This window comes from Dipteris shenzhenensis, chromosome 32, assembly GCF_047967505.1.
Source record: "Dipteris shenzhenensis isolate YYH24624 ecotype China chromosome 32, Dip_SZ_1.0, whole genome shotgun sequence".
In the NCBI taxonomy this organism is placed as follows: Eukaryota; Viridiplantae; Streptophyta; class Polypodiopsida; order Gleicheniales; family Dipteridaceae; genus Dipteris; species Dipteris shenzhenensis.
This window is the reverse complement of record NC_141627.1, coordinates 33,499,560-33,511,904: the sequence shown is the minus strand read 5'-3', so window position 1 is coordinate 33,511,904 and position 12,345 is coordinate 33,499,560. Positions and strand designations below refer to the sequence as shown.

General features: G+C 44.6%; 1 protein-coding gene across 5 annotated transcripts in view; it reads left to right on the top strand.

The window, feature by feature from the left end:
* Positions 1-12,345, top strand: part of LOC147880635 (uncharacterized) — a 159,367-nt gene that overhangs the window by 15,860 nt on the left and 131,162 nt on the right. For 4 of the 5 annotated variants that reach the window (XM_087370899.1, XM_087370895.1, XM_087370896.1 and 1 more), the window contains exon 2: positions 1,665-1,771. In XM_087370899.1, the coding sequence (XP_087227025.1) occupies positions 1,711-1,771 (61 nt within the window). In that variant the 5' untranslated portion in view covers positions 1,665-1,710. The remainder of the gene's footprint in view (positions 1-1,664; positions 1,772-12,345) is intronic. The other variant, XM_087370897.1, reaches the window with a different exon arrangement.

The following is a 12,345-nucleotide window of genomic DNA, read 5'->3' as shown; positions in this document are numbered from 1 at the left end:
TCTGGCACAATCTCATCAACATTTGTGAGCTGCTCTCTATGGTTTAACCTTTGTGAGATAGGCATTCATGGTGTCTCCTTCTTTGATCTTGACATTGTCCTAGTGCTTGTGCAAAAAGGCAACTTGAGCCTCGTTCCAAATCGGGTTAAAGATTAGCCAATCTATCCTACAGTTGCATTTGTGTAGTGCAGATTTTTTCATTGGTGGGGAATTTCGCAATGGCAATCAACGATTTTCTTGGAATGCTTTCAGCTGAGGATAAGCTTGATGGACCCAACTACCCAATGTGGTCAAACATGGTGCGCCACTTCTTGGTTGCCAACAATTTTTGGGGTATCGTTTCAAGGACAGAGCTGAGACCCCTCTCTTAGGCATCCATGGGTGTGCTACCATTGTTACATCGTAGTGCCTCCCACGCAGGATCAAATCCAATGGGATCAGAGAGATGCATAGGCACATGCCTTGTTGCCTTGTCTTCATTATACCCACATTTGGTCTTGCACGACAACAACGAAACCTCAAGGCTATCACTGCAAATGGACAAAACTCCTTTCCTCAACTCAAGAAAGGACTCAATAAGATATTTATTCTCACACATCACCTAGCTTCGGTAGTCTTCAACATCGAGCAATCGATAGATTCAAGTCAAAGTCACAGGACAATAGATATTCCTCTTAATGTATTGGAATCTAATCGACTCTAATGGATTAATATGCCTTCCAAGTATTTCAATAGTGGACCTTGTCAGACCTTTCCTACGTCTGGACAGATATTTTGCATACATTGATGGCTACTTGGTTGAGGATCCAGGGCTGCTCGGTCTAGTTTAGTGAGGTTTAGATGAATGAGTTTCTTCGCTTTGTCACTGGATCTATGGATGGCTTAATTGCCTGTGTACTGGTAAGCAAGGAAAAGCGTTTCAACGATATTGAGTGACGTATTCCTATCGTTTTGATACCAAACATGACTATATTTGGATATTCCTAGCAAAAGTTATGAATTTTAACAACACAGATTCAATGACCCTTTCCTCTTCCATGCAAGATAACCTTTCAACATGAAAGAACACTCAGAACCTCACAGATTTGGTTACAACACCGTGTCATTTCAACACATGCACCATGAGATACTCAAGTTTGGAAAAACTAGACACAATGCCCAGGAAAAAGTGATATAATGATTAAAATCTCATCACACACATCCATGTCCCCATTCTGATCTAATAGCCTTGTAGAGTATAATAAGAATTTCATGAAACCTTTTCCCATTCTATTCTAATAGCCTTGTAGAGGATCAAGGATTGTCATGTGCTTTCCCATCTTTTTAGAGTATATCCAATGTGCTTCCATTTTTTCAGATCTACTTAATGTTTATACTAGGGGATTTTTTCCAACTAGGCTTGCATGTTACCTTTCAAGTTAAGATTTCGGTGCAGTTTAATGATGTTATGCTCAATTTTCTGTGAATAGAAGATTATATGTTCTTTTGGTTGAAAAATTATTGATCTTGTGTTATGAGGAATGCTTGAAGGACCAATATTCTATGAAAATTATGTCTTGACCTTGAAGAGTATTGTCTTTTGGTTGAAATCTTTGTTATGAGGAATGCTTTAAGGACCAGTATTCTACTAAAGAGCAAAGCTTTAAAATGCTATGCTGTTTCAGTCTTTATGCAGTATTGAAATGAAGATAATGCTGCAGTCCCCTTGAAATGGAAGAAGCTGCAAGCAATAATGCAACACTCATGCATCGAATATTGCAGCTTGAACAAGGTGTCTTTTTTACTTCTTGTTGGTCTTACATGGTCTTCGGTGTTTGAATTTCCTTTGTACTAAGTGTACATTTTTCTGCTTGGATTTCTATTTGAGCTTTATGTTTGGATGAGATTGTGGGTTCCTTCCAGAATAAGAAGATAATGTGCAAGAACTCTCTGAAGGCAACATGCTGTTGCCATTTTGGGTCTTCTTTTGATGTATGTATGTACCAGTTGCGTGGATGTATGTTGTGCCTTGAAAGGTATGATAGACCCTGGATTTAAAGACTCTGGAATAGATTTTCCTGTTAAGTAAAGAAATGTGATACAACTGTTGAATATAGCAAGAGGCAAGAATGTACCAGATATCCGGATATAATAGTGAAATAAAAGTCACTAGATGCCCTTCCTTATGTGTTATCACTTTTATGGTATGGAATAGTATAATCCCACCTCGTATGGATATATGGATGCAAGAGATACTTCGGAAATATTTTATGCCAAGAAAACACTTCATGAGAGGACAAACCTTAAGGGTGTTTTCACTTAGAAAAGGGCTAATTTAGTCCAAATGTGTGAGAATGTTTTATGTGTTATCACTTTTATGGTATGAAATAGTATAATCCCAGCTTGTATGGGTGATGCAATTTCTATGGATGCATGAGATACTTCGGAAACATTTTATGCCAGGAAAATACTTCATGAGAGAAAAAATGTCAAGTTTTGTGAATATTTGAAATAATATTCTCTACCATCAGTTTGAAGGTCAAAGATGAGGTTCTTATCCTTATGGATCGTGGGAAATGCCATGTTGTAAGAATCGCTTCCACCCCTTTACTTCTAGTGTCAAATAAGCTTGCCAATAAAACATGGCTCTGCATGTTTGGGTCAATGATCTCCAAGTCTTCTTTCGCCCTAGGAGGGATCATAGGCTGCCTATGACAAGTATCATGGGGGTCCTTAGGTGTCCTTATGCATGCAGTGTATTTAGATAAAGGCTGTTAATTGCCTGGGGGTGATTAATATGCATAGCATTTATTGCTGATCTCTTTAGAGGGCATGAAGGTACCTTATGGGGAGTAGCATAAGGAATGGACAATTGGCAAGATGCCAATTGTGGTAGGAGCTTCTAGGGTCAAGGTGTGAACACATGTGAAGGAATGCTTTGGTGGAAATCTTGACACAGGCAGTGCATGCACATGAAGCTTGCTGTTTGTGTCAGTTCAGGCAGTAATATACCCTGGTGTTGGTCTACTTGACATTTTGCAACTCTTGTTTTGGTGCAGGTTGTGATTGATTGAAGACGTTTGATGTTAGCTTTTTTACGTTTTTTACGAAGGCTTAAAATAATCTCACCTAAGAACAATCATGTGGCTTTCTTGCCTCCCGTTTGCACCCCCCCTTCCTTGCCTCCTCTCCCCACAGGTCACTCTCTTGAGAATCAAATCAGCACCCTTCATATACAATACATCATCAATCATGCAATATGGTTGACATGCCTTCACAAATGATATCTTCTCTGCTTAGGAACATCTCCAGGAACTTTCCCAGTCATCCACAAAAAACTCTCTTCTTTGGCCAGGGACTCCCTACCTTTATAGAGTGGCTCTTGAACCTTCACTTCACTCACATGAGCATCAAACAGTCCTTGGACAGCATCATGAGCTTTTGCATTTGGCCTCTTTCCACATGTTGCAAGCTCCATGCTTCAAAATGTCTCAACAACTTTATGGTATTCACCCAGCTTTTTAGATGTGCACGTTTTGTCTTCCAGACACCCAACATCTGCTTAACAACCAGCAAAGCATCACATTTAATTGCAAGCTTTCGAATTCCCATATTAATGCATACCTTCAGCCCTTTGTACAATGCAGAATACTCAGCTTCATTGTTGCTCCCTGCCTTGAGCTGAAAACCCATCCTTTAGACTTCTTTACCTCCTGGATCATGTACTACACACCTGTAGCTTGATTGAAGCTCTTCTTAAAAGAACCATCAAAGTGCACCACAAATGCATCATCCAATACCTGCTCCTCCACTTTATCTGTATGCAGTTCAACCTTCTTGACAAGAATAGGAACCTCCTTATAAGTAAGCAAATCCACCAATGATGCGTTTTCAACTAGAAAAGTAAATGAATACTCTTGTAATTCAGTCACCCACTTTATAATGCACCGAGAAAGATTAGCACTATTCAACAATTGAGGAAGCAAGGTACAACTGGTAAGCACCATAAAAGACACAGATATCAAGTAAGATCGGAATCTTCTACAAGCATACATCAAACTTGTGTTGGAATATGAAGCCAAAGTGAGTCTAAAATGAGTGTTCTAGGGGGTCTAGGTGTTGTTTTATAGTCTAGTGAGTCCTAGACATGCCACGTGTCATATTGGGAGATATCCCATAGACATTGTGACTTTCTAGAGTCTAGTGGCACACTATGTAGTGTTGTACTTGTCTATTGTCTAACAAATAGTCAACATCAAGCTATCAATACATTGTGAGTATTTTGGTTATTGCCTTGCACTTGTACTTTCTTTCCTTTCCATTTTGCCTTTCATTATGCTTTCCATATTTCCAAGCTACTATGTCTCTTCAACTTGCAAGTGTCAATTCAACAGCTGTGTATTTCCTTTCAGCTTTATTCTTCACACGATTGGCAGAGTAGACATTGCAAACTCTCACCCTGCTTAAAGGACCATGCTTTGCAACTTGTTGAAGATGAAACAACACTTGAGACAGCATGTGAATAAACCGAGACAAATACTTCACCTTCTGCTAAAAATTATGCAACTCCTTGGTATTTGATGGAGAAAGTGCAACCAAAGCTTTGACTTTGGTTGGGCCTGCTCAATACCATTTTCAGATACTGCATGACCCAATACTTTGAAACTAGTCCTTGCCAATTGACACTTTCTCGAATTTAACTGACCTCCACTCTCGTCTATCTTTTAACAAACTTGATCCAGCTTCTCTAATTGCTCCTTATGACCACTATAAACACAGATGTCATCAATAAGCACCTTGTAGAATTTATCTAGGAATGCTGCCAATATCTCATCAGAGTTGTGGTAAAGGATAAAGATTCCTTTTGGTAACAACATTCAAGGGCTTATAGTCCATATACACCTCCATTTTCCATTCTTCTTTGGCACAGTTACCACTAGGCTGGCCCAATGTGAATGAAGCAGATCAGATAGTGGCGCCCTATCACCCTCCTTCCCACTGCCTACAAAATCCTCGCCAAGATGATCAGTAGCCGCATCCGCCCCCTGCTACATGACCTGATCCACGACACCCAGACTGGTTTTGTCCAGGATCGCAGTATTTTGGACAACATTTTCACGTTCTCAGAGGCGACAGAGTGGGCCCAGCATAGTGGCCAGCACCTAGCCATACTCCTTCTTGACTTTGAGAAGGCGTATGATAGGGTAGACTGGTCCTTCTTGGAGGGCACACTTTCTCGGTTCGGTTTCTCGAACGAGTGGATTAGAGGTATTGCTAGCCTCTACAGATCGTCCTCTAGTCGGGTTATCATCGGTGGTAGGATGGGGGAGAGATTCACCCTCGAGCGCTTGGTACGTCAGGGCTGCCCGCTTGCGCCCTACCTCTTCCTCTTCTTTGCGGAGGCCATGGCTCACTTCCTACGAGCCCGTACCACTGGTCTTCGTGGGATGCGCCTCCCTATCAGGGATGATGCAGAACTTCTGGACTCCGAGTATGCAGACGACAAGGCCCTCTATGTGCAGGATGATATTGAGTCACTGGAGCGAGTGAGACTGTCTCTAGAGGTTTTCTGCCTAGCCGCTGGGGCGAAAATCAACTGGCATAAGTCAGTTGGTTTTCTTATGGATCCTGGAGCCAGATCCTGGAGCCAGCTCGCAGTGGGGTATTTTCCTGGGGTTTCGTTGGATCCCTAGAGGACAGACGACACGCTACCTGGGCTTCCAGGTAGGGCTGGATACCACGCCGGCTCAGTAGTTCCTACCGGTCCTAGCTTCCATACGACGGAAGCTAGCCTTTTGGAGCACGATTCGGCTATCTCTGGCAGGCAGGGCCCTTGTGGTCAATTAGGTCCTTCTAGCCACCGCTTGGTATGTGGCCTCCTGCTGGTGCTTCTCGAGATCGTGCGTAGCCCAGTTGAGGAGACTGATGCGGAACTTTCTTTGGTCTGGCTCAGACGCAGAGCCCGGGTCGCCTGGCAGACGGTCATTCTCCCCCAGACAGAGGGCGGTCTCGGCATCATAGATCCAGAACTTCAGAGTCAGGCACTTCTTGGCAAGCTAGTCATCCGCGGTCTGACCCTAGGAGGGCAGACGTGGAAGCTCTTGCTTCAGTAGGGTCTCAGCGCGTGTACCCCCCAGAGAGGGGGTGATTGGCAGCCTTCTATCCGGTGGATTTTCACTTCAGCCCCGCTTCCCCTTCCTCCGCAGCCTCCTCTCGGTCTGGAGGAAGCTGCGGCACAGCCTCTCCCAGGTCCCCCCCAGTTGCCAAGAGGAGATGGACAGACAGCAGCCAGGTGATAGATGATACAGGTTGCCAGCTTGGAGAGAGATCCCATATCCCATGGGCGATCTGGGCGAGTGGGCCTACGCGCTCGCTCCGGGTTTGGAGGGAGTCTTTAGACAGTTGGGCCCAGAAGAGCTGGCAGCAGTAGTAGGTATGGCACGAGGGATCCAGGCTCGGCGAGCGGAGATTGATGCTGCCATTCCTGCAGGTTGGAGGATTCCCACAGTCACCAGACAGCTCCTCCCAGGAGATGAGAGGTGGCTAGGGCAGTTCACACCGCGCGGCATTCCTTTGGTGGTTGCAGGCCTTTTCTCGGACTCCTCGATTCATTTCTTCTCCGTCACTGATGGTAGCCGCCTCCAGAGCAGTGAGGTTGTGATCGACCCCCAGCTTCCCTGGCAGCGCCTTCGCATTATAGGGCTGCAAGGGAAAGCATGGCATTTGGACCCCTTGGTTGAGCAGGCCCAGGACTGGAGACTCTGGATTTGGGAGGGCCGTTCCCTGATAGAGGTGGAGTGGGACCCAGGGGAGTGGCGTTGGCCACCACTTGATGCTTCAAAGAACCTTACCCCCTTCTTCTCATATAGCGCGCGTACCGGTAGGCGTGCTCTTGGGGCTCTTCAGCGCAGGCTACCCACCCAGGCACATAGCTGGTATGCCCAGGGGATATCTCTGGTCTTTCTTCGTACATTTTGGAAGACTCTATGGGCAAGTTGGCGGCCGAGGAAGATCTCTTACTTTCTTTGGATGGTGGTCCATAAGGGGCTACCAGTTGGGAGCTGGCTGAAGCAGATGGGGCAGGAGGGGCACTGCCAGATGTGTTTTCAGGATGAGGAATCCCTGAAGCACTGCCTTTGGAGCTGTTCGCATGCTCAGACAGTGTGGAAGGGAGCCATGGGGATCTTAGCAAGGGCGGCACCCGAGCTAGGATGGGTCACTTGGGGAGTTTTTTGTTGGTGTAGGGACATCACCTGGCCTACGAGTTCTCTTGGCAGGATTCATCACGCAGGCCACCTGGGCACACATGGAAAGCTTCCCTTGGCATCTGACAGAGACAGATGCAGGAGCGATGACTCGGCACCCAGTTTGGGAGATCATTGGGAGTATCGTAGGCTGGCACATCCGGACCTCTAGATGCGCGCAGACCCTAGGAGATCAGGCTTCTTCCGCTACTCAGACCCTCGCGGACATCTGGAGCACGATCATTCACACGCTCAAGGGTCAGTGGGATCAGATTCAGGGGGACTCCCGGGCAGGGAAGGAGAAGAGACGGCGCTTTCTTCACGACTGGGACCATCAGGAGCTTTTCTTCCAGCACTTTGCTCAGAGTCTTCAGTGGCATTACTCGCCCCCACTGTGGCTGTTTGTCCACACTCAGATGATTATGCCCTGAGAGGCTTGTAATTTATTTTTATTTACCCCGGGCTGCATCCGTTTCGTGATTGCAGCCCGCTGGCCTTTAGGCCTTCTTGTACTCTCGTTTTTCAAGTAATATAACAAGCACTACTTTTTGCAAAAATGTGAATGAACCACTAGATAAATGATATCAGCCTTGAGTAATTTGACAATCTCCTCTCTCATCACCTCTGTCTGGTGCTCAGAACTCAACCTCCTCTTCTTCTGAAATATTGGTTTAGCATTCTCGTTCAATTCAATCCTCAATGCCTCCCCTTGAATCCTCTTATCTCCTCGTATGATGTGAGAAACAAATTAGAATACTTCCACAATATTCTTCCTTCTCCTCTGCAGAGAGATCATGACTCAATGTCTGCTCAACCAATTCCTGGATGGACTCCTGAGGGTCCTTGGGCTGCATAAACCTCTCTCTCACCTCATGCCATCTTCTTCTTCCTCATTTACAGCAGCTGCCTCTTGACCCAATTGCAAATCTTCCACACCACCAATGAGTGTCACATCAGCCTCATCACTTTCTGAAGTTAAACTGCTCTCTTCCTCACTGGATGTCTCACTTTCCTCTTCCCTCTTTTCTGCATCTGAAATTTCTACATGACTAGCGATATCAAAGCTCATCTTTTTCTAGAAGAAGCATGCACAATGATGACCTCATTATCCCAATTCTGAATTGCTCCCACTTTTTGCAGCCACGGTCTCCCCAAAATCAAAGGATAGGCTCTCAAACCAGCAGGCAAAACATGGCAGTCAACCTTACAATGCACATTAAATACTTCAACATCCGGCCCCATCACTATTCACAAAGCTCTTTACCTTCGCATGACTGGCCATTGGAATGCGGAAACTTGCGGGAGAAGATATCTTTAAGCCTAGCTTCTCAACACAAGACTGAGTGATGACACAAATCTGAGCACCACCATCAATGTATGCCTCTCCAAGTCGAAACTCTTGTGCTAGGCCTCCACAGATGGGCAAATGTGAGGACATTCAAAAATAGACAATACCTTCCCAGCTTCCTTCTGAGCATTCTTTTTGCCAGGATTCACTGCACTCCGCCACTCCTTTAGTTTGGGACAAAGACCAATCATCTGCCTAAAAGTAATATCCGGCTTCCTTCTATAAAGATCCTCCACCAAGTCATACTCTCCTTGCTCCCTACCAATAGGATAATCCAGAGTCTTATACTTCCTTCTTGGCTTCTTGGTCTTCTTCCTCTGATAGGTAATGACATCCTCAGCATGCTTACCCTTCTTTGTACTTGGCCCTACTTCTTCATCACGGTCTCTCTTTCCTAAAGGCATGATTTTCACATCATCCTCTTCCAGCCTAAGTAAATTCACAACCTTTCCTTTGCCTTTCTTCTTTGTAGTAGCCTTGACAGTTACACTTGTACTTGGCTGGCTTGCATCTTTCACTTCCACACCATGGTCATTAGCACGATTATTTAATCCAGATGGCAATGGGTACACCTCCCCACCCAAACGGGGAGTCTTATCACAATGAGAGTTGGAGTGACCCCAATCACCACAAAACACTGCACATTAAGAGCAAACATACCTCGGCCACAGCCTGCCTGCCATGAAGATGGAACACTAGAAGAATTCATGCCTTCTGATCCTCGACCACTCGGAGCTCTGCCTCGTGCTCTATCACCCATCAAATTGTTGGAATATGAAGCCAAAGTGAGTCTAAAATGAGTGTTCTAGGTGTGTTTTATAGTCTAGTGAGTCCTAGACATGCCACGTATCATATTGGGAGTTATCCCATATACACTATGGTTTTCTAGAGTCTAGTGTCACACTATATAGTGTTGTACTTGTCTATTGTCTATTACATCAGTCAACATCAAGCTCTTTGGTATCATGGGAGTACTTGTCCATTGCTTTCATTTTCTTTCCATTTCATTCCATTATCCTTGTTATCTTTCCTTTCCATTCCTAGTGTTAGCTTGCTTCTCTCCCTACCACTATGATCTTTCATGTGGTATCAGAGCCATGTTCCTAGCCTTACTCTCTCTTTCCCTTTCCCTTCCAAGAGGTTGAGGTGAGGGAGGCCAATGAAGCTACTCTACCTCCTCCTCCTTGGAAGGCTGGCCTCTTCTCTTCTTCCTTGAGCTCTCTTCTCCACGCCATGATTTGCCACCTCTCTTCTCCTTCCTTCAGCTACATCTTTCCGTGACTTGCGGATGATGTGACGCTTCTATCCGAATCTAGAAGCAGAATCACGGCTTTGTGTCTTCAGCAAAGTTCTATAGGACCTTGAGTACTACAAATTTCGTTTTGACATCATTGCAATCCGAGTTTTCAGTGAAAAGTTATAGCCCTTGCAAGAAGTGACGAAATTTATTTCTGTGCGCCAATTTTATTCTGGAGCTCAATGATTTGACAGCCCAAGCATGATGCAGCCAGCTCAACGTGGAGCTGTCCATCCTCTTCATTGTTGACCTTTGCTCTAGCCCGCCATTTGCTCCTTCTGCCCGGCATTCTCTTGGAGCTGCTGCCCGCAAGTTGGTGCTCATATTCTGCTCTTTATTCTCTTGGAGCTGCTGTCCTTCTACTTCTGTTTGCCATGAAGAAGTTCCAGACTTGCTCCAGCTCATGAAGAACTTATCAAGGTGATCTTTCCATAGTTACACTTGCATTTCTACTCTTTTTCAGCCATGGAGTCTTCCAAATCAACTACCATTTCGTTCGAGAAGTTTATGCGTCTTGTACTTATGAAAGATGGAGTGTGGAATGTTATGCGTGGCAAGGATAAAAAGCCACAATCAGATGAAAAGAAAATTCCACAGTGGGAGAATCTGAATGACAAAGCTCTTTCTCTCATTGGTTTGGGGTTGGGTGATGACATTATACATCATTTTGATTTTGATTCCACTGCTCACGACTTATGGGATAAGTTTGAAGAATTGTTCGGCAACAAAATCATAACTCAAAGGTATTCCTCAGACATGAATTCTTCAAGCTGCAAATGAAGCATGAAGACTCTCTTCTTGCTCACTTGAATCATATGGAATCCTTGTCACTCAGCTTGCTAGTCTGGCGGCCCCTGTAGGGGAAGATGATCAAGTTGTTGTGCTCCTCTCGAGCATTGAGGAAAATTCTAAGTACCGGGAGAGCATACCAGCATTGTGTGTGACACAAATGGGTTATCATGATATGGTTGCTATGCTTATTGATTATGACAAACGGTATGCAAAAACTCTGGACTCCACTGTACTGTACTCCAAGGGTAAAGGCAAAGGCAAATTCAAGCCTTTCAAATGCAATCACTGTGGGAAGCTTGGTCACACTGAGGATCACTGCTTCTAGAAGCTTGCCAAGCAACAACACAAGGATCATGTCAACTTGGTTGGGGCTGCAACAAGTGAAGACGAAGAAGAAGATGATGCTTCGACACCGACTCATGCTCTTACTGCCGACATCAGAGATCTCTCTCTATTCAGAGGTCTGTGTACTTGATGATCGGTACTTTTGTTTCTGATCTATTATTCCTACAGCTTGATGTATTTTGGGGTCCTTTGCCCTGGGTAGTCCCCCTAAAATGATATGTATTGAGTGTTTGGTTTTCATTGAGTCTAAAGGTCCTCTGCCTTGGATAGTCCTCTTAAAAAGATGTATTGGTTTTCATATTTTGGTTTGTGGCTTCCTAACATGTCCTATTATGAAGCCAAGGGGGGATGTACTGTGGGAGCCATATGTATTGGCTTTGATAGGTCTCGTTATCAAGCCTGGCCGAGTTCCAGGATGTTGGTGTATTCCTAGACCTATGAGCTGGTCATGTAGCCATGCTATAATGTGAGCCTTTGAGCATGTTGAGTCTTAAGCCATGAGAGTGCTTGGATCAACCTCTGAACACGCTCAGATTTTAGCCTCTGAGTTACATGGGGTGCACAGTTTGATGACTGTCATTGTCATGTTCTGTTCTTGGTTCCATTCCAGTAGTCTCTCACCTTGCCTTCATGGGGGGGTGTTGGAATATGAAGCCAAAGTGAGTCTAAAATGAGTGTTCTAGGTGTGTTTTATAGTCTAGTGAGTCCTAGACATGCCACGTGTCATATTGGGAGTTATCTCATATACACTATGGTTTTCTAGAGTCTAGTGTCACACTATATAGTGTTGTACTTGTCTTTTGTCTATTACATCAGTCAACATCAAGCTCTTTGGTATCATGTGAGTAGTTGTCCATTGCTTTCATTTTCTTTCCATTTCATTCCATTATGCTTGTTATCTTTCCTTTCCATTCCTAGTGTTAGCTTGCTTCTCTCCCTACCACTATGATCTTTCACAAATTGAGGCTGAGATTTTTCATGTGTTCAAACATCTCATGGATCTCATCTTTAATGGACTCCTTCTTGGGCTCTAACCTTGGTGGCTCTTCTACCACATAAGGGGTAACTTCAGGTGTACTCTTCACCACATGCATCTCAAAACGCAACTGGGTCATCCTCCTTTGCTTCCGTTCCTTCTCTCTAGCTACTCTCAGTGCATCTTCATAGGTAGACAGCTCCTTACATTCCACCTTTACTCGAATGTCAAACTTCAGTCCAGCTATAAAACGATCCTTCTTAATCACACGAGGAAGGACCTCTGGCAACAAGGCCGATTGCCACTTATTCCACATCATAGTAAATCTGCCCAAGTATTCATCCACTGACTGAGGGTCTTCTAC